Source organism: Amblyomma mixtum, chromosome 3 (genome assembly GCF_055824585.1).
Source record: "Amblyomma mixtum isolate Tamu chromosome 3, ASM5582458v1, whole genome shotgun sequence".
NCBI lineage: Eukaryota > Metazoa > Arthropoda > Arachnida > Ixodida > Ixodidae > Amblyomma > Amblyomma mixtum.
This window is the reverse complement of record NC_143014.1, coordinates 192448434-192470942: the sequence shown is the minus strand read 5'-3', so window position 1 is coordinate 192470942 and position 22509 is coordinate 192448434. Positions and strand designations below refer to the sequence as shown.

At 48.4% G+C, this 22509-nt stretch overlaps 2 protein-coding genes across 2 annotated transcripts in view; both read left to right on the top strand.

Annotated features, from left to right (window-relative positions):
• Positions 1-8073: 8073 nt before the first annotated feature.
• On the top strand, positions 8074-8971 carry LOC149353101 (RPA-interacting protein B-like). Its single transcript, XM_089582304.1, has one exon. It carries the CDS (start codon positions 8110-8112, stop codon positions 8797-8799), a length of 690 nt encoding a protein of 229 aa, XP_089438430.1. The 5' UTR covers positions 8074-8109; the 3' UTR covers positions 8800-8971.
• A 599-nt stretch (positions 8972-9570) lies between these two features.
• The window catches only part of LOC149353100 (influenza virus NS1A-binding protein homolog), a 61762-nt gene continuing 48823 nt past the window's right edge, over positions 9571-22509 (top strand). The window contains exons 1-2 of the mRNA XM_089582303.1: positions 9571-9971; positions 10343-10480. The gene's annotated coding sequence lies outside the window, so the exon portion shown is untranslated. The remainder of the gene's footprint in view (positions 9972-10342; positions 10481-22509) is intronic.

Here is a 22509-nt window from a genome sequence, read left to right as displayed (position 1 = left end):
GGTGGGGTCAAAGTTCCATTTCCAAAGCATTTCACCCCAGATAAGCCAAGCACGAAGCCAGGGCTTGTACCCATTGTATGACCGGTGGGTACCCGACGCCACTGTGGATCGAATACCGCTCCTCCCGCATGTGAGGCGGATGCTCAAACCACTAGGCCACCGCTGCGGTTGGAGTTGCACTCAGTGTCCCTTTAATGACATTCGAGACGTCCGCTTTGAATTACGCCCTTATCATGAACACACTACTCACGACGCATTATACTTCAGCCGGATTTGAAATGCATTAGGTCCGACATGGCCTTTTTTTTTTCTGTTATTCTGGATAAGCTATGTCTCTCTTAAATGATATATTTTTTCTTCTGAAAATTTTAGCTTTTTTTTTTTCAGCTATCAACATGTGAAAAGCTTAGCTCCCTGACTGTAACAGGCTACTGAAATAGCGTCCACCCAGAGTCGTCTTACTTTCATTAGTTCGCATACATTTGACCGCCTTTCGCACTGCTTTCGAGGTGCATTCTAAAATTTGCAACAGCAGCGTACGTGTTTGACGACGCTAGCCTTTGTTCAACCTCCATGCTATTTTCCGTTGCTCTTAAGTGACTCATGTAGAAACGAGTAGGAGCCTCGCCAAGTTGTCAGCTGCTGCCTGATTATAGCTTGAATCGCAGGGATCTGGGCGCATTAAATAACTTATCACGTTCAATGAAGTTTACTATTTGCTGCCACTAGCGAACACCTCAGCAGCCGCAGTGAAACGTGCACCTCGGGGGCTGACATGGTGCCTATGACTCATGTAGTACATAGCCTCATGATCATGTTATAGCCACCATTTCCAAAACTGCTACGCTTCTGCGTTTTTGTTACCTTAATTACTAAAATGAAGTAGGCATCTTATTATTTATTTTAAGCACGTTGTGGATGCTGCAGGCTAACCTGGAATACTGGAAACGAGTTCTCTTGTGAAGCACTCTCCATTTCCACGGCAGGCGATCACGCCGCACAGGCGATTGGGCTGTTACCGGCAGGGTGCAACCGCGTACGAATTTGATTACTGCCTCGCAGCTGTTTTCTGCAAGTCGTTATGGCTTTTATAGACAATGCCCCTGGTATTCCACACCACGCCTCATGCACCATCAGTCGAATATGCAGTTTGCGTTTTTTCAAACAAACAAACAAACAAGCATCAAACAATTTATTTAGCATTTCTTTCAATACAGAAATAAATGCAAGGGTAAGAACAAAAAGCTGCTTCTCGAGCAGCTTGACAACGGTTCTTACCCCTTTTTTCTCTTGACAACGGATAACAGCAGAAATAAAACAAAGCTGCGATTAAAATTGTACGAAGATAAGAGCATGCAGTATACATAGTAACTGTAAACACAAAATATAGAGTAAACACAAAATACATATAGTATACACAGTAATTCCAAACACAAAATGCCGCATATTAGTAAAAAGTAATAATACAGGTTCAATGTAACTGATAGACATGGATTCAATAAGACGAGTACTAATACTTAATCGCCAATATTTTGCCCACTGAAGAACATCTAACGGCGAAACTGACATATGGCTATACGGGACTAAAAATATTTCCTACTACATTTGCAGGCATAGAAGCACAGACCACAGTTTTACCACACACAGCTGTAATGCAGCCATCATTGAAAATACGTGCACAAAAGGCTGCAATAATAAAACAAGATTTCAAAATATTGACGTTACCTCCCTAAATTGTAAGTGAACAAACGCTTAAGGTGTTGTTTCGACGCCTACAGCGAACACATAGCTGGCGATGACTATCCATTTTCTTACAACAAGCGACGAAGCAAAAGAAACTGCGTGCCATGGTACAGTAAAGAGGGCAGTTCGAATTTGGCGCCGTAGTCACTACAACACGTCACCAGAAATGCACTGGGCTTCCAACAGTGCCCATGAGCTCAGTTTCGGTTTTCTGCAAAAAAAAAACAAAAAAAAGGAGCCGGATTTCCTCGCGCCGAAGTGCTTTTGTAGAACGGCTTGATTTTTTTTTTTCGTTTAAAAAACCCATATGGCATGGTCTTGCCTGAGACTACGAACACGCCATTGACACTAACCACCAGCCCATTAAATACAAGTTATTGTAAGTCTTGTTTAACTAGCTGATTGGAATGCTCTTTTAGGTAATTAACGTCCGGCGCTGCTGAGAGTGCGTTCCTGTATATAGTTTCTTTCTATTTAAACAACCTGTTTTTAGGAATTTTTTTGTGTTTGCTGGAGCACCCGGTATATATTCTGTAGAGTTTCTTGACGTGCAAATTTCTGCCGCCAATCAAATCGAATGCCTTTCTAAAATTGGCGACCCGAACTCTGTTGAACTCTACTGCTAGCTGAGCTGAAAAACGTCTCCAATGAAATGGGGCGTTTCATATTTTGTCCTTGGGCATCCGCAGCGGCAGTGGAAGGCTCAAGGGATGCGCGCGCAGGCGCCGGTGGCTTTCGTGGCAAGAGGCAAGATGTCCCCCCTGCCCATCATCTACGCATAAGCAAGTGCATATGTGGTTTCACGAAAGCCACATTAAAAAGCAACTTATTCTGCCGAAGGGCCCAGCGGCCAAAGCTTTCGGGTTTGCGGGGTTATGGGATGGAAGCCAGAGGCTCTCTCGACCTCATCGCGGCACCTTGGAAATTGTTTCGCTCTGTCCCCATAGGATAACGTTGCTTGCAATTAGTAACGAGCGGGTGTTCGAGTCCTCTAGGTATCTTACACCCAGCTGCAGTTGGGATGAAATTAGGATTTTCTTGACACGGTGTTGTAGTGGCCCTGTTGGCGCGACATACTAAGACAACACAGCGATGGAAAGGAAAATTATAGACGTAACGTTAAGAGACAGGAAGAGGGCAGAGTGCGTCAGGAAACAAACGCGGTTTAATGACATGCTAGTAGAAATCAAGAGGAAGAAATGGGCTTGGGCAGGTACTCACCTATGGGGCAGAAACGTGGAGGCTAACGAAAAGGGTTAAGGACAACGCAGCGAGCTATGAAAAGAAAAATTATAGGTGGAACGTTAAGAGCCGGGAAGACGGTAGGATAAATCAGAGAACAAACGCGGGTTAATGACATGCTAGTAGAAATCAAGAGGAAGAAATAGACTTGGACAGGTACTCACCAATGGGGCAGAAACGTGGAGGCTAACGAAAAGGGTTAAGGACAACGCGGCGAGCTATGGAAAGAAAAATTATAGGTGGAACGTTAAGAGCCGGGAAGAGGGTAGGATAAATCAGAGCACAAACGCGGGTTAATGACATGCTAGTAGAAATCAAGAGGAAGAAATGTGCTTGGGCAGGTACTCACCTATGGGGCAGAAACGTGGAGGCTAACGAAAAGGGTTAAGGACAACGCGGCGAGCTATGGAAAGAAAAATTATAGGTGGAACGTTAAGAGCCGGGAAGAGGGTAGGATAAATCAGAGCACAAACGCGGGTTAATGACATGCTAGTAGAAATCAAGAGGAAGAAATGGGCTTGGGCAGGTACTCACCTATGGGGCAGAAACGTGGAGGCTAACGAAAAGGGTTAAGGACAACGCAGCGAGCTATGAAAAGAAAAAATACAGGTGGAACGTTAAGAGCCGGGAAGACGGTAGGATAAATCAGAGAACAAACGCGGGTTAATGACATGCTAGTAGAAATCAAGAGGAAGAAATGGGCTTGGACAGGTACTCACCAATGGGGCAGAAACGTGGAGGCTTACGAAAAGGGTTTAGGACAACGCAGCGAGCTATGAAAAGAAAAATTATAGGTGGAACGTTAAGAGCCGGGAAGACGGTAGGATAAATCAGAGAACAAACGCGGGTTAATGACATGCTAGTAGAAATCAAGAGGAAGAAATGGGCTTGGACAGGTACTCACCAATGGGGCAGAAACGTGGAGGCTAACGAAAAGGGTTAAGGACAACGCAGCGAGCTATGAAAAGAAAAATTATAGGTGGAACGTTAAGAGCCGGGAAGACGGTAGGATAAATCAGAGAACAAACGCGGGTTAATGACATGCTAGTAGAAATCAAGAGGAAGAAATGGGCTTGGACAGGTACTCACCAATGGGGCAGAAACGTGGAGGCTAACGAAAAGGGTTAAGGACAACGCGGCGAGCTATGGAAAGAAAAATTATAGGTGGAACGTTAAGAGCCGGGAAGAGGGTAGGATAAATCAGAGCACAAACGCGGGTTAATTACATGCTAGTAGAAATCAAGAGGAAGAAATGGGCTTGGGCAGGTACTCACCTATGGGGCAGAAACGTGGAGGCTAACGAAAAGGGTTAAGGACAACGCGGCGAGCTATGGAAAGAAAAATTATAGGTGGAACGTTAAGAGCCGGGAAGAGGGTAGGATAAATCAGAGCACAAACGCGGGTTAATGATATGCTAGTAGAAATCAAGAGGAAGAAATGGGCTTGGGCAGGTACTCACCTATGGGGCAGAAACGTGGAGGCTAACGAAAAGGGTTAAGGACAACGCGGCGAGCTATGGAAAGAAAAATTATAGGTGGAACGTTAAGAGCCGGGAAGAGGGTAGGATAAATCAGAGCACAAACGCGGGTTAATGACATGCTAGTAGAAATCAAGAGGAAGAAATGGGCACGGGCAGGCCATGTAATGCGAAGGCAAGATGACCGATGGTCTTCAAGAGTAACGCACTGGATTCCAAGTGAAGGCAAGCGTAGCAGGGGGTGGCAGAAAGTTAAGGGGGCGGATGAGATTAAGTTTGCGGGTTTAGGATGGCCGCAGCTTGTACAGGACAGGGTTAATTGGAAAGATATGGGAGAGGAGAGGCATGTGCCCTGCAGTGCGCAGTCAGGCTAATGATTATGACGATGGCTAGAAATGACTACACTACAAGACCAGTGATGAATTTAAGAGGGAAAGCTGAAAATTTTCCATGAAAAAACCTTGACAAACGCCATTTTCAACAAAGAAAATTTAATAAATTCATGGCTGAAATACAACCTCCTCCCAACGGCCCCTTCCATGAGTCACCATAAATCCAATGGATAAGTATACGAGACAAAACAGCAGAAACGCTACATAAATATGCACCAGTCTTCTTTCGTCAGTCTGTCCGCATCCCACTAAAAACAGAATACCCTGTAGATGTCTTGAAAGGTCTGTAGCACTCATACATATCTTGGGCTTCAAAAGACATCTTCAAGACAATGCTTAATACTAGCGAGTCGCGTGGCCATTAGACATATATGAGAACAGGAAAAAAAGAAAACTTGACAGTGGCTAAGCTCTGCTATGCCAGGGTATACGTAGCGTGAGGTGAGGGCGAGGTGTCCACATCTCGGTGGGCAACTGAACAAGAGGGAAGACGCATAACTGCCCTCTTGGAACAGTGGACACCTCAACCGTGCTTTAAGCTACGTGGCGGTATGTGCGCTGCATGCGTTGGCGTTGACAACGCTGTGCCAGAAACGCGGCGCTGAAGCCATAGGCCGTCGGCTACCCTCTGGAACGCGCGCCGGCGCCAGCGTGTCTTCCAGGTCTATGACGTCACGGTTCTGGAATGCGCAGCTGGCGAGTCTCCCCCGCGCAGCGGAGGCGACTCCGGCGCACCAGCTGCGCAGCTTTGACGTCACTCGCTCCTCGCGCATGCGCAGCTTGGCTCATTCATGCTCACGCAAAACAGCGGCCAGTGCAGCTCACGCTACAAAAAGCTCGATTCACATGTGACCAACACGTACAGAGGTCAAAACGCTTGTATAGAACACGTTCTGTGTGTGTTTCGGGCTGAACACGCGATATCTAGTGATAGCGTTGGGTAAAAAATGGTATGGATGTAAGCATGTGCAGTTAGCCTCGTAAAACTTCATTGTCATTTTTTTGCCTTCCTGGTCGCAGCGACTTTGGGATCTGCGGAATATACAGTTCGGTTGTTCTAGACATGTGTTTTACCCTGTGTACACGCATGATTAACTGCGCATGATAGTTACTGTAAGTAATTGTCCATACATCTTATAGACGTTTAGTAATTGTCTCAGTGGCCAGTTGAGACATCCATAAGACAGTTAGTTGATCTTGGCAAGGCGCCTGGCAGCCGTCTAGTAGAATGGTTGCTGTTCAGTGTAAAAGGCCTTTGTAAACATATAGAAATCGCCTTTGAGATTTCTACAAAATGTCTTGCAAGACGTCTTGTAGTTTTAAAAAAGTGGGTGCATGAACTCAACCGCCGCTCTAACCTCCTAGAGAGTTTCATTAAAATATTTTCACTACTAGCTAAACATGAAGATGACTGCAAGATGTATCAAGATGTCTAGAAGTTTATCGCGCATGTTGCCAGGACGTCTAGCAAGCGTTTGGCAATTCTCTCAGGTGTCAGTTGAGACGTCTACAAGGCGGCTTGTATATCTTGGCAAGACACCTTATAGCCATTCAGTAGACGGGTTGGTGTTCAGTGTGATGCGTCCCGTTTTCCTTCTCTCGCTCCAGAACAGTGTGACCTAGCTTGCAGCGCAATTACTTCTAGCGCACTTTCTGCGGGCAAAAGGGACGAGTAGTTCCAAAGCCTCGGGATACGATCTTTAACACTTGATTGGCTAACGCAATTCAATATGGGAAATTGTTGATCACCCGGCTCTGAGTGTGCGCTCTATTGAAGATAAGAGCGACTGAAGCATAGAGTCTTACTCACTTCGCTCACGTATATTCTGCGTGAGCAGTCGTTGCGTACAGTCTAGGTGGCCTTGCACGCGATTAGATGCATTGCGTATTAGAAGCTTTTGTGTTTGGCGATGTATCTCTGCTATTGGCTTCTAGTTCGGTGCCTTAAAGGGGCTCTCAATAAAGGTCTGGTATGCCTAGGATGTTAAAGGACGCCCCCCCCCCCCCCCCCCCGGTTGCTGACGTAGCTTGCACGACAGGACGTCATGTGCCAGATTTCGCTCGAAAGCCCGGCACCTCTGTTCGCCGCGAGCTGGTGTGAAAGCGGTAATAAATGATCTGCGTTTTGAGGTCTTTTAAGCGGCATGAACGCTCTGTGGCCTGTACTCTGCATAATTCTAGCGGCTGAAATCTAGTGAATAGTTTGACCGCTGTTCAAATATCTGGATGGTGGCTTGCAGGCTCTCTCACAGTCTCCTGTAGTAGGTTTCTTAGCGCAACCGATGGTAGAGAGCCTATATATATGGGCGCGGGTTTCGTTGAACGCAAAGTGAGTGCGGTCAAAATTAATCCTTAATGAACACCCTACAAGGCTTTATGTCGTCCGTGCACTTTTTTTTTTGTACGCCACAAAGCTCATAAACCGCAGTGACTTGACCACTTTTCTCTTTTCACCTATGCGAATCCGAACTATGCATTTCCAAATCTGCACACAGCAAATAACCTGAGACATACGAAAACAAACCAGAAAAAAATATGTTTCGTCCAGCATGAAGAGTTAAATATTCTATTTTACGGCCAGAACAAAACAACAAAAATTGAGAAATGCAAGTCTCTTTACTTCTTCACTTTGATTCTTTCGTCGTAATTTGGCTATTGAGGCTGTTTCTATCTCTTTTTTTATTTTGCTTGCTGGCCTCATCAACGTAAAACAATCAAACTGGCTTCCGCCTTCGCGAAACATCCATACACTTTTAAAATGACATTTACAATGTAAATTACCATCTCCTGTATCTCCGCTAATTCAACCGAAAATGAAACTAGCTACCTTTCTGCACCTATTACACCTAGTAGAACGTACTGAAGAAGGACCGCGAGCTGGGGCACAGGACAGTGCTTGCCCCACGTACCCATGTGTCTCTTCCGTGTTTTAGTCCCGCTTTTTTCGAATTATGAGCCTTTCAAACCCTTCACAAATCGGTGCGACGCATGGAAACCGAAAGAGATAACACGATTGACAGGACCTACAGTCAAAGCAGTGAAGGCCGATATTAGTAAAAATTTACTTCTTGCATTTCCTGATTGCTTGTTTATGTTTTATACGACTCAGTTTTTTTCCATGTTTCCTTTTAATAATTTCTTAACTCAGTGCTTTTGAAATACCCATCGAGATGACAATATTTTTGGCTTCGGCTGCCTACTTTGCAGCGACAGCCGAGCCAAGCGGAGTCGCTGCTCGTACATGCATTAGGCAAGATGGCGTCCTCATGCTCTCCGGGTTATTTACGCCACCAGTTGCTCTACAAATCGAAGACACCGCCCTGGAAAGAAACGTATCGAAACCGATGCAGGGAGAGGCTTCGAAACGGAAGGCAAGCCTTATTCGAATCTTTCCGCAGTAGCGGAGGGACATGTCACAGTGAACAACAGCTCCGATATTCCGTTACGAAAGTCGTTCGTGAGGAGCTTGACAAATTTCGCTGTTCGTCTGCAGCCTCGTCTGTTGCCTTAGTGGCATCAAGTGCAGAAAACGCTGTTCCAGCAGCACCGTGGGATGAAGCACAACTGAATGAAGAACTCATGGAAGAAACTCTTGCTGCGTTGTTGGCGGAAGAATTGAGTGTTTGGAAGCAGTATGAAGACATCATAGCGCTTCAAAACCAGGAAATTACTGCTGCGGTGCACATGTGGAGCAGCGAACTGGTGGCATGTCCTGTATGCCTCAGAAATGACTTGGAGAAGGATGGAAGCCGCATAATTTGCGCCTGTGGTCTGGCGATTCCTACTGCACTGTCACTGAAAGAGTTTCGTTTGTCCGTTGAGCGCGTTGTTGAAGCTCACTCTCTGCAATGCCGTTCCTTTCTGTCATTTTCCTTTATCGAGACTTGTGAACCCGCCTTGGTGTGCGTCTGTAGCTCGTGCGACTTTATGAGTAGTGTTCTTTGAAGTTCCTTGTGAAAATGTGCTAGCCTGAAAGTTAACTCTTGTTTGATAATGCCTCATTTTGCGTGCTCTAAGAGGTGACTGATTTCAAGATCGCATTGACGTGCCGAGTTGCTCCTTTTGGCTGTTTTCGAAATTGTGTTATTTTGAGTAAAATATTCTTGAAGCCGTGTTATCTGCATTTGTTTCCTTTAAATAGAAATGTGAAAAATTGTGCACTTGGTAGGTTGTGCACAACAGAATGTTCTCTTTAGTGCTCGAACTCCAGAAGGAACTTTTTTTTTCATTTTTTTTTTTGACAGTATAAATTGCGTTGGTTAGTAAACTATCTGCGCTGTTGTCGCATATCTCGTACAACGCAGTGACATAAACTACGATCTGGATAGGTGCTGCCATCTATGAGCGTATGTTTGCGAATTGTGCAGCTAGTCTGCCCACCCTACTGCTAGGTGGCAGCACATCCTCGCATCTTACGTTTAAACGTTTATCTTTGCATTAAAAAAATTCAAAGTAGCACTACAGCTGAGATTAATTTTCGCTTGCAATAAATTTACTGACTTATTTTTTTTTTCATTATAGTTTAAGTGCAAGCATTGCTCATATAGCTACAAAATTAGGTCGGAATGTTTTTCGCATGCATTTAAGTACTAAGTTTTCCACATAGATGTCGTTAGAGGCTATATATAAAATCAAGCTATCAGTTACGAGTTTAAATAAACGCGAAACGGGAGCTGCAGTGGCTGCCAATTTTGCAAGCTACTCACCGAGTTCCTTAAAAGCGCAAACTTGTGTCTTTCTCAGTTTGGCTACCGCTTTTAGGTCATCCGGCGGCGCAAAGCCATAAACTAAGCTGCAGATCAAACCACGACAGCGCCTCGCGGATGGTAGCGCTTCTACACGGGCCTCTGATTGGTTGCTATATGACGTCATGGTGTTGTTAGGATAAGCTCCTGTGCATGCGCGATGCGCCTCCGTCTGTATGCGTTTCGCGGCTTCTCTGTGCAGCTGCTGTTGCTGACAAAATAGCCACGTTAGGTTGGGAGTTTCGGCTTTGAGTGTGGCGACAGCATCTGTATTTTAGGTAGCCTTTGCTTTGGAACTGAGATTTCTGTGATTTTTCGAAGCTCCTGAAGCCGTCGGCGCAGGGAGGCTACCGGCGTGGTCTACGTTTAGAGGTGGGTGCGTTACTACAATTTTCGCGCTTCTGCATGCTACCAAGCGTGCGCGCTGTCGGCAGTGTCTCGTACCATCTTGAATGACGTTTTGAAGAACCGATAAAAGGTAATTGATTTGCACCTTTTTGTAATTATTGCTCTTTGTGATCGCTGGCCAGCAGTAACGTTTAGTGCATGCACATGCGCGGAAAAATGCCCATGAGCGGCGTAAGGCTGGGACTCTGCCAAGCCCTTGGCGCATTGGGTTAGGTTTAACACCGGTTCATGTGTTTGTCCTCCTTCAGCAATAGTCTGGCAATAAGCGCTTCTGTTTCCCACATTCGCTTCGCTTTACACCGTGCGGTATGAGTGTTCCTGTTGCTCTCTGGCAGCTCGGAGGCGCAGAATCAGTTGGCGGTCATCCCGTTGGGCTGCCACCATTTCCGGACACCCCCTACCGAGCTACTTCGCTGCAAGGCATGCACGTGTTCTTATGACGGCTGCTCCCCGACAAGCCATCCTCCATCAAGGTTTGTTGTGCTTGCATGCAGGCTGTTTGTTTTGAGATTGTGACTTCGCACAATGAGATGTCATAGGCGGTACTACTAGTTTCTTCATTGCCAGTGTGTCGGGATTGGTTACGTTGGCGTCATCCTCGCTGCATCGGTTTTGCAGACCGTTGCGTGGGTTTAAGTCGAGTCAGTGTTTCTCGGTCGGTTTTTTTTTGTTATTTAATACACGTACAGGTGCGAACAGCTGTAAAAGTAGTACGCCATGTCCTTCTTACCCTATTTACGCATTGCCAAATGGAAATTGGGCGGCGCGGCATATGCGTGATGCTGGTATCGTTTCTCTTGCGTACACATTGATGTTTTTCAGTGGAGTAGTTAGTTGTTGGGTTAGTTGGCATTGTAGATTTAAGTTCATAGTTTTTCATAGCGTTGTGTTTCGACGTTCTCCTTGTACGTCTTCCCTGCCGTAGCCGTGGGCCGTTGCGCTGGAAAACTGTGAAATCAAATACATATTCTTTTTGATTTCTGCTAGAGCAGGCGTGATTTCACTCGGAGCTGAATAGCGTGCTTCGTTTACTTAGGACCGTACTTGTACATATTTCCTCCTCTACGGGCCTGTCTCGGCCGGTCTGTAATGAAAAGTTGAAGATACAAAACTTGGACCAGTAGTGTTGCGACCGGCAGCAAGTTTTTCAGAATTTTCTTCTAGTTGGGAGGGAGTGCTTTCATAAATAAATTTACTGCGGGCAAATTAAAACTGCACAGAAATGAGTCATCACACATGTCAAAAAAATACTGAATTGAATATGAAATTTTTACCAATGATGCCATGTCGGGTTGGTAAATGTTCATTGTGTAGCACAATAGCTTATCTGCATTTCAATCATTGACTAAGTGATAGCACAACAACAGTTCTGTTGTCTGTGCCTTGTCGGTTTTGAAAACAGCATCCCGACATATTTCAGGTGTTCCAAGGGTTATAGAATCTATAAATACAATAGTGCGGCATTCAAGCCAGTCATGTTCCAGAACAGTGAAGCTTGTGGTAGTAGTATGCGTTGCACCGGGATGGGCATCTCAGCCATGGCACACGAGCACGTTAGAGGTAAAATTTCGGTGTACTTGAGTGTAGGCATCTGCATTGTGATAGGATCAATTTTGAATGCACCAATGACCACATCTACCAATGCCTTGAGTTTGACCTCGCTCATAGCTGGGGTGGTTGTGGTTTTACATTATTGGGTTGACTTCTGTTTTGAAACTGGTTTTACTCTGGAATTTATCAGGGTTGCCCATAAGTTCAGTCTGCTTCTAATGATCTTGGACTTATGTTGTGGTGAGTCAGGTCTTACAGCTTCGGTTGATAGTAGTTGTAACAAAGAAGTGCCTTTCTTCAAAATTTTCAGCACATCAGAAGGACGGCAGATTGGGCGAGTTGGTGTTCCATAGTGACAAGAAAATTCAAACAGCGCTAGACAACTGGACCAGAAAGAGGACAGCACGTCAGTTTTATCTATGAACTGTAAACTTAAGTCTAATGAAACGTGAAACATCTAGTGCAGGAACCACATCACAAAAACGAGCTCCCTAATGACATAAATTACACTAGTGCCTGTACACTTGTTATTGTATTATGCTTTGTAGTCTTCATAGCGTAAGGAATAGCAGACTTTGATTTAATGCAGAGCTTTTGATTCTTGGGGAGAAGTTGCAACATTCAATTCGTTTAGAAGTGAGATTAGTGCTAAAGATATTGACAACTTAAAGGAGCATAGACACCTAATTTTGGTGGCATGTTTTCTTCTCTACAAGGGTATGGTAGACACTACTATGCATGAATCAGCATGTGGTATTCGCCTATGACCGCTAAATAATTTATAATTGAATTTTTCTGTCATGCTGTTTCGGTTTCGAGAGCCAAACGATGGCTGTGACGTCAAAGTGAGGTTTTATGTCACTTGAGGCATGGAAAAACGTCGATATAGTTGCTGTTTCATCATTTTAATTCACTACAGTGCTGAAGCCAGGTTTCCTCAAGAGCCCGAATGATAAAAAATATAGAAGCAGCTTTTATATTGCAGTTTTTTATGTCTCGCGTGGCCTATAACCACACTTTGATGTCATAGTCCTTGTTTGGGTGTTGAAACCAACACTGAAGCAGCACAAGAAAGAAATTTAATTGTAAATTATTTAGTGGTCATAGGAGAATACCAGGTGTAGTCCATAAATAATAATGCCTTATGCATCATTACAAACAAGAAAATGTGCTCCCGAAAAATAGGTGTCTGTACTTCTTTAATCTTTCGACAGCCCAAAACTGCATACAATGTGGAGCTGCCCACTGGAATGCAGTGTTTCACAGCCATTGCTGCCTATCACAGAAACTCCATTTGAGGTTCACACATTAATGAGAAGTTTGAGTCGAAAAAATTGGTGTAGGTCTTTCAGGGAGGGCCAAGTTAGGAATGGTGTAGAGGAGACATAGAGGGGGATTGAAAGGGAGGGGTGGGAAGTAACATTAGATCTTTTCTTAAGCCTTGTTTGTGAAGTTTTTGTGATGAAAAATGAACCATGATGTCAGCTGGACGTATTGTGTGTGTGTGTGTGTGTGTGTGTGTGTGTAGTGTTTTTGGCAGTAAATTTTACGCAAATTCAACATAAGTGGTAACATTTTTTTCTCCTTTTCTTGGGATGATATTCTTTGCAAGCATACCCCCATCTTTGAAGAATGTGATGAGCTTTGTTTTGATGTCTTGCAGTTAAGCTTTTTGCCCATGCTACTGCTTTATTCATTGTTTCAATTACTGGGTACACTCCGAACACTTGTACGCCTTTTTACAGCCTTGTGATTTTTGCTGTAATCTATTTTCTTGCTGAAACTCGAATTGGCCTTTAAAGGCACAGTTTCAGATATATCATTTGACACCATGTAATGAGAGTTCCAAACAAGATCCCATCTGATGAATTTTTTTGGAGAGTGGATAAGAAGGTGATGTATGGACACACTGTTCCAATCATGTCCACTTCACCCGAAACAAGCTTGCGAGATGCTGCCAACGAAACGTGTATGGTTGTCTTGAGACAGCATGTGAACAGCACATTTGTGTAAGCCACCGCCTCACACTGCTTGCATTCTTCACCTTCCAGTTTACTGCTAGCAAGTTGCTGCATGAAACCACTGCATTTCTAGAGGCCTTTGTATTGTCGTACTTTCATTTTGTTTGCATTGCTGCAGGGGATGCATTCTAAATTTGCTGCTCACATCTTACTAGGTTCTACAGCTTTGCTATGATAATCATGTTCGAGCTCAATGTACTGTGTGATGCTTAGAGTTGGCAACCACTGTTGCTTTGATCAAGTCAGACTTCAGTTTTTCTTCTGTAGCGCATGCTCAAAGTTTCGCAGTATTCAGCCATGTGTGCAGCAACCTAAATTATAGTACAGAAAACAGTTAACATCATGCCCAAATTGAGTTATCTGGACTTGCATTTCATGGCATGTTAAAATTCATGATATGCTAAAGATTCATGGAAGGCCTATTGTACATGATGGAACCTGGTGCTTTCCTCAAGTTTTTAATTTGGTAGACATGTTCATTAATGGCATTAAAATCTAGCCAGAACCACCTTCTATCCAATCGTTTGCGCTGTGCATTGCGCAGAAGTCAAGGCTTTAACGGGGAATGTGGAGAGAGGTGAAATTTGTTGGTTTTTGGTGCAGATTAATGAAACTTGGCATGCTTATTGGGTTGTTCACTGAATGAGTAAATATAAAATTCTGCTGAAAATGTTGAGCAGTTTTGACAGTTTTTTTTTATATGCTTCATTGCTATACCAAACTTGCAGAAAGCCTGGCTGGCATGACAACAAAATGTGGTAGGAGCCTGTAGTCACTCTTAAATTTTACCCAAAGGAATGGTTGATAAAATGATAGTCTGTAGTATTTTTAGCAGCCTGATAGCGTTCCACACAGAATGTTATATCCATGCTTGCATAATGCACCCATTATTGTCTAGTGACACAGTGAAAAAATGAAATAAATAATTCAGAAATATAGGAACATCACTGCATAAACTTATCAAGGGACACCATGCAGCAAATTGCATGAAAATCCATGTAGCCATTGCCGTGCTATGCTTTCTGTAAGCAGGGCAGTCATGTAAAAAAAAAACACTTTTGAGCAGACTCATTTTCACGGAGATTTCTGCCAGTTTCTTGCTACCTGCAGTCGCAAATAATTTTTCAGAGTCACTTCTGGGCTGATTTCGGGGAAAATTTTTGGGGGGGTGTAGCTAAGAGACCCTATAGATACCAAATCTGGTGTTCTCTATGATCCTTTTTTTTTTTTTCTAGATTTTCGGGATTTGATCTCCGCGTCTCCCATTAAGTGACTTTACGATAGTGTCGCCTCGCGGGCTAGGACCGATTGCACGTCGCGGGTGCAACCGACATTTTTCGTGACTTGCACATGCGGCGATGTTTTCCTGCTCCACTGTTGCCCCCTGGGCAACCTTGAGGCGCGCCTGTCCCCCAGGTCCCTCTTTCGACTTCCCAGTGGGTGTCGCGCGTCAACCAGTGCCGCTAGCTGCATGCCATGCACGCCTACTTAGTATTCTGGCCGCCGCGTGAGTTGCGTTACGCGACCACTTACGCGCTGCGCCTGCCAGTCCTTCTTCCTTGCCCTTTCTGTTCTTAAGTGGCATCGAAAGCGTAGTGTTAAGCAGCAGAAACCATGAAATGAACCTGCAGCACACCAGGTGTGCAGACGGATCTTAGGCGCTTGCAAGATTATCATGGATAAAATCGTTAAAGGTCTCCTGATTCCGTGTGCGTGACGTCCAAACATCGGCCTAACGCTCCATTTTGACGTAGTGAGAAATTTTGATTTCCCAGCTGCGCCGAAAAGTTATCAAGAAATCAAGGACGAAACTCATTGGCAGCGAAAGTAGTTGATTCATAAATGCATTGGCAGTTTCTTGTGGGGTTCGAGAAGCGTCGTTCATCTGGCATTGCAATGGAGCTCCCGTCCTTTTGCAGTCCACAGCTATGCTAAGCTTGACTGTTGCTTCCTGTTTCTTTGCCTTTGAGGCTAAGCACGGCGCATTCTTTGCCGAATGAAAGTTTGAGTGAATTTCCTCCTTTTGATGGCAGCTTGCAGGTTATCCTACATGCCTCTTCTTGCCGTATCCGAAACCCTTTGTGCAAGTAATTAGCCCGCAGTTCACTGAATGCGAGTCAGAAGGAAACGTCCGCACTGTATTTCGAAGCCGTATAACGCGGGGCATCATCGGGCGTTTGAGCAATGGCAGAACGTGTCGAAAACAGCGAGCGAATGGTCGCACATGGTAAGCGCACCGAAGCTAACTTTGTGCACGGACGTGCTCCGGGGACAGCGATTAGGAGTGCGCGAAATGGAGGAAGGGGTGCTTGTCGTGTCCGCGTCGTTCCCGTGTGACCTGACGCCAGGCACGCCGCCTACGTAGACGCTATTTCTACTCTTGCGTGCTTGGCGGGTCTCTGGGACGTGCCCCCGAGCAAAACCAAAGCCTGGAGTCCTTTGTGTGGCTCCCGACGGAGGTCGCCGGTCGGGCACCGCGTTCCGCCTCCCGATGTGCCCCGGCGGCGTCTGCCCGCGGCCACAATGAGCTCGAGAATAGCGCGCGTGTTTATTGCGAACGGATCTAGTCGGCCGGGGAGGCTTAACGGGTCCTCGTGTTTTGGCCTGCGAACAACTGCTGTGCCAGTCCAGTGACCAGGCGACGGACTCGCAGAGGTTTCAGCTTGAAGGAGCGCTCGATGCCCGGCGGAAGGTCCAGCGACCGACTGGGAGGTTCTTCGGCCCCCTCGCGCTGATCGGTGTTTACACGCAGCTGCGTCGTGGCGAGCGGTTGGGGTCTCCAGCCGTCTAAATTCGGGCTGCCGGCGCAGCCAACGGAGGCGTAAACTCGAGTTTGAGAACAAGCAGATGGCCGATGGTGAACGCCAAGAACGCGAAGCTTCTTCTGCGCATTGTGCGGCGCAAACAGAACTGTTTGGTTGGCGGCTAGCTTCAGACAGGAGTCTGATCTGGAACGAGTGCCGTCTTTTATTGTTGGCGTCGTTTCTAACGCCACGCGAGCCAAGCGAAGTAGGGTACCGCGGCGCCTGAGCACTGCGCAGTACTGCTGAGGGCAGGGAAGAACCACAGGGCTGAATCGTCGGGCAGATGGCGTTTTGTCCACCCGTTACGTCCCCTGTTGAAGGCAGCTGAGAGGGAACGTGTCGCCGTGCGTGTTGTACGACTCCCATGATGTGCCCCCCTGACAGGCACCGGGATTAGCTTTTGTTGTTTGTGCCGCAATTACAGGAAATTTGTCCTGTTTCTTAATGCGATACGTGGTCCTTTAGTCTTCCTCTATGGACGCTAGTAATGTCGTCACGTGGCGAAACGGTGCCGACGTCCCTCACTTTGCTGCGAAATAAGGTTTGGATTTGCGCGCTTGGACGGCGCGGCGTGCCCCACTGCTCTGAGAAGTGTGTCCGAACCGTGTCAAGCTCTCTCGACCACCTGCTGTCCGTCGAAGGTGCCCCCTCGGGTCCTCTGGCACGTGCCCGCGATGAGCGGAGTTGCGTCTCGCGTTTCGTGCCGTGCTTTCATGACGTCACGCACTCTACCGTGGGGCAGCTTTCCAGCTGTGTGCATCACCCGAAAACGACGCAAAAGAAAAGTCTGACGTTGGCAGACATGAATGAACGCTGTCTGCCAGCCCCGGTTAATTTTAGAGCCGGGTCGGACTGTCGTGGCGCTCCGTTTTGTTCGTATTTTCGACTTGGTAGGCGTCCAGGTCTGGTCCAGGTTCGAGAGTCCCCGGCGCCCTGTTGGGCGCGCGTATCGAAGTACCTTCGCGCCTGCTTTGTTCGCGGAATCCATGCAAGGCTGCCGAAGGACTCGCGGGTTGGGGCGGGACCGCTGTCTTGGCTGGATTCGGGGAAGCCGTACAGCCCTAGTCTCGTTAGGGCGCCCAGCGGGAGGGGGGAGAGGCGGCCGAAACCGGTAATGCGGGCACTCGGACCCCGCGCCGACCGCCTTGTTTGGCCGGCCCCTTCCGCGGCCACGGCTTCCCCACGCCCCAAGACATTTCTGAAAGCAGGCCCGCACTGCGCCTTCGGCGTTTTGCTTCTCTGCCGCGAATCCCGGTCGCAGCAGTAGCAGTGTCCACTGGCGTGCGTAGTTGTGGAGCTCGCGGCTGGCTGGCGGCGGTTCCGCCGCCCAAGGTCGTCTGCGGGTATCCTCGTGCCAAGGCAGGAACTGACCTTGAAACAGTAGTTAGAAATAGTTTTTTTTTTTACCCTTTCCGTTATTCGATTGCTGGATGTTATCAACGGACAAAATGAGCACCGCCAGTTTTATTTTTTAAGGTTTCGGCCTTAACTCGAGATTACTGCTTGTCATTTACTAGGCCATTTTCTTATATTATTACTGCCTCCTGCTATACTCCCCGCCGTTGGCTGTTCATTCCGCGGCTGCGTACATCTGCGCCGCAATAACTGAACCGATGAAGAGCCGTGCTCATTGTCCCTGCCTCCGACCAAATGGGACCGCATCAACTCTTGCTGTGTCGTCTTCAATAAAGGCTGTGCATTCTCCGCTCTAGGCAAGAGCGTTATCCCATTTTTCGGCGTTGGCTTCTGCGCCGTTATCGGTGTCGTTTGACTGCCGCCAAGCTGCACGGCTTCTGTCGGGCGGGGAGGACACGGCGCCTCGGTGGCTGCCGCCTTTTCTTCGAGGAACCTCGAGGAAAAGCGGTTGGGAGGCGCTGCCCCAGGGCGCCGAGTTGCTGCAGCGCCTTAATTCCGCGTGTGGTGATAGCGCTGTGTATTTTGCTCTCTCCTCCCTCTCTCTCTTATTCCCTCGCTGCCCTGCGCTGTGCCTAGCACTGCTTCATTTGTGCGTGTTTCCCCAGCGGTTGAACCGGCTTCGAGTGACGCGACAACTGGGTCGGCGGGAACCAGCGCTGACCGGCTCGCACCTGTGCGCCTCAGGGCGCAGCTGTCTGCCGGCTTGATCGCCGGGCTCCCGCGATTGAAGACGCGTTTCCTCGAAGAGGCAGCGCCGCGGCCGATGTCCTCTCGTCCGCGCTCCAGCGCTTACCGTCTCTGAATCGAACCCACGACCTGGCCTTTCGAGAAACTACCGGCGAGCTCCTCTCTTTACTGGGCGTCCTGCTTGCTACACGTGCCAGTGTCGTCGCGTCTGGAGTCATCTGGACGCCCGCTGCGCGAAGCGGTGCAATCCCGCGCTCGATTCGAGGTCGCGGTGGCAGCTCATATGAGCGGTCGCGTGGGGCGACTGTTTTTGCCGAGCCCCTTGCATAATGCCAGTGCTGCTTTCTGCCGCGTCGGTCTGTTAAACGCAGCTGCGAGCTTGCTTTTGCGATAACCTTGCATCCGAGCCCTGCTGAGAAGCCTCATCCCGGAATCGTTGCATCTCCGGGGTTTTACGTAACCCCGATGCAATGCTCGGGCGTGTAATGTGCTGCACGGTCAGTGAAGCACTAACAAGTCCGTTTCCGTGTCTTCTACTGGCACCCTTACTTTTTTTTTTGTTTTTCATTCTCCTGCGAGACGGATCCCACGACCCTGAATGGGACGCCGTTCGATAGCTATGCGTAATCGAGGCAAATGGCTCGCGTTCCGGCATTTCGCTTTGGGCGTAATTGTAGCCGGCGCGACTTGACTTCCCGGTTGGCATGGTCATTTTCGGTCGTGTTGCGTGCTGGTCGATGTTGGCGTCTGTTACCCGACTTGCTAATTTCTGCCGTTCGAGTCGCGTGGCGGTGCGGCATTCGCTTCCATTAGGTTAACTCACCCCCCCTTTGGTTTAGACTTGCCAGCTAGGCAGGCTATGGCTGGAGGGCCGTTCTTTCGGGTGACCACATCCGTGATCGCCTTGATGTTTGGTTGGACACGCACACACGCACAGAACTGGAGAAACGATCACGCGGATAAACGGCTAATATTGACTTGTTATCAAGCCGAATAAGACGAAACGTTGTTCTATGTCCTTCCTTTCTATAAACTCCATGTCGCCACTATAGTTTGTGACGAACGCTTTTCTTCTTTTATTAACGTGGTCCGTTCTGTCGTGATAACCCTTTGTGTAAACAAATCCCTTATGCGTTGGGAGATGGTATACTGATGGTGAGGGGCTGCAAATTTAGGCTTAAGACGGTCGTTGCGTTCCTTGAGGGCGGCGCTGTGACATCGCTGGATGATGCCAGGACATGGTCATTTACCGCTTGTAACGTGACCCGGTCCTTTCTTTGTTCAAGCGGCGTTTCGAAAACTGGACTGTGCGCAATCCTTTCTTTTTTTTTACTGATAACGCGAGCACATAGAGCTGCGACTTGCAACTGCACCGATTAGATGCACCCAGTTGCGAAACGGAAGTTACGAAAACCACGTAGGGACTGCATGCTCCGGTGACCGTTACGTAGTCTAACGAACCTGTGTCGCGAGAACCCTTGGCACCCGCACTTCTCCCACCACGTTCTAGCGCCCCGTCGTCCGGTCGGCAGAAAGACGCGCCAGTGCTGTTCGCCCCGCCCCCATGCAGAGGCGTTGGCCCGAGAGTCAGTAGTCTTAGAATTACACTGCAATCGGCGGTCGCCGCCTCTTGTCGTCTCGCTGGCGAATACGTGCACAAGGCAAAAGCCCCTTAATCGGCTAGCCGCTGCGTAACGTGTGCTTAGAAATTTTTACATGCTCTCGTTACGAGGGCTTATACGTGTCATCGAGCGTACATTTCTCGCAGAACGAGGAGGCGTCCTGCTGATTCATATTGAACCGCTTGTCCTTTGCGATCCGCATATTCGGCGAACGTTTATGCTGTGCTGCGAGTGCCAACGCCCAAACAGTGGTGTTGCTTTGTCTGCCCATTGCTCACCAGGAGCGCTGGTCATCGTAACTTCTGAAGGGCTCAGCAGAACTTAACTGACGTCATTGGCGTCATGATGTCCTCGGTCGGATCGTTAAGTGCAGTTTTCGCAAGAGGTAACTGGTATTTTTGGCCTACGCGGCCTAATGAAATCGGTCTGTTTGAGCTCTGTTAGCAGTGCCCCCTCCCCCCCTTTTGTGGGGACGAAGCGTGGCTTCCGCGCGCACGTGGCGCGCTGTTTCGGCGTCCTTGCACAGCAGTGTGAGAATTGCTGTCGCTTTCATCACACCAGCGTGCGTCACGTGCTCAGCGATGAGAAACTTCCTCGAAGCGCTGGCCAGAATCCAGTCATTGTGCGCGTGTCGTTAGGCGCGTGCCATGTCGGAAGCGCGGCCACCGCGATCCCGTTCGCCCGCCTGTGCGCAGCCCGACTGATGTCTCGGCTTGACGTCGTCCGTTCGGCTGCCAGGCTTGTAGGCGTGTAGGGTTGTTCGCTCAGCCTGCGACGAGGGCGTTGCCCTCCCGGCTCTGCTAGGCTCTGCGAGCGAGCGAGGACCGGGGAACTGGCGCGTTCGTCTTCTCGGTCGCATGCGCGGCAAGTGGACAGCAGTGTTCTGTAGGGCTGCGTTTTTGAGTGCACGTTGGTAGGTACGCATCTCAGTCGTCACGGAGTGACGGTGTTTGTAGGCCTCATGTGCGTTTCTCAGACTGTGGGGTTCGGTTTCAGAGCGCTAAGTCAGGGGTTCGATGCCGGCTACGGAGGCGAAATGCAAAAATGACCTCTATCGGGTCCACCGACTGTATACCTCAAGGACTGCATGCTAAGGAACCCCAGGTGGTCGAAATAAATCCCTGTGGCATGCCTTTTGCCTGCTTTGGCACGTAAAAAGTAATCGTACAATTTCTCCGCCTGTGTCACGTATTAAACACGCGTTGGGCTTCAGTAAATTTTTCCCAAGCGAACTTTCAAAATCTCACGCTCTTGACGATTTATTCGCGGAAGTGTCATGAGTTTGTCTTTGCATTGTGTATGAGATCACCCTTTGGATGTTTAGAATTTCAACTTTAAATCCGGCATTTAAAGCTACGTATTAAAGGTTTCTAAATGAAATACAGACAATCGACCGCCTGTGAGTGGCTTAATGTTCACTGCTTTTGGCTGAACACGTCGATTGCTTAGGAAAGCACAAGCTTGCATGGCACACACCACCGGGACATAACCGGCGAACAGTTGAACGCTTTCAACGTGCAGGCCATCGTGTGTCTAATAGAGAGCAGGGAAATCTTTGATGTGTAATCGGAGGCGAGAGGGTTGAGGTGTCCTCTCGTACAGACATGGCTGCAACATCTCTTGGCGCACATTGAGTTTATGGTGCTACCGGGATGTCCTTCGAATGACAGTGTTGGCCGATACATCCTGAACGCTGCGCCTGGGCGTCCCGCTCCGGTCTCGTCTTGTGCCGCCCGTTGTTTCCTGTGCAGATGGAGAAGGGGTACAGCACATCCGGCGGGCCCTCGCTGGGCTGTGAGTAGGAGTCTCCGGTGTCCGCAAGAGTTGGCCCGATGCGCCAACTCTTGCGATGATTTGTCATGCAGGAGCCAGAGCGAGACGGCCCGCTGTCGCTCGGCGCGCGGACTCCCCGGATGCTGCGTGCCGCGGAGGGAGCTCAATCTCTAGCGGAGCGGCGGCACGGCGCCAGTAGTCTCCGCGCGCGAGCCCCCGAAAGGTCCCGCCAGCGTTGCACTTTTTGCGCTGGCAGAGGCGCACGGCACGTCCGCGCGGTCCTTCCCGGCGCGTGCGCTGCTCGCGGGCATCCCCGCCGAGCAGGCTGCCCCTCTCGGAATGCGTCGCGGCTGACGACCGCACGGCCAAGGCCACCGGCGGAGGCCTGCTGGCTATGAGGAGAAATTTGATTGCCGCCCAGAAGCGACCGTCTACGTTTCCGCCTGCCAACGTGTCTCGAGCGCTCTGGGTCATCCTATGGCTGCCGGTGACGCAGATTGAATGCGAAGGAGCGGAGTTTCCGTTTGCGTGGAGTATCACCGTTCCAAGTCCCACAGTTGTGCCGAAGCTGACCTTTCGCCTTTTAGTTTAGTTGAACGTTTCCGTGCGGTTGGCATTTACAGGAGTC

What these genes read in the sequence shown, in the direction of transcription:
- LOC149353101 (XM_089582304.1), top strand. Translation starts at nt 8,110, where the DNA reads ATGGCGTCCTCATGCTCTCCGGGTTATTTACGCCACCAGTTGCTCTAC.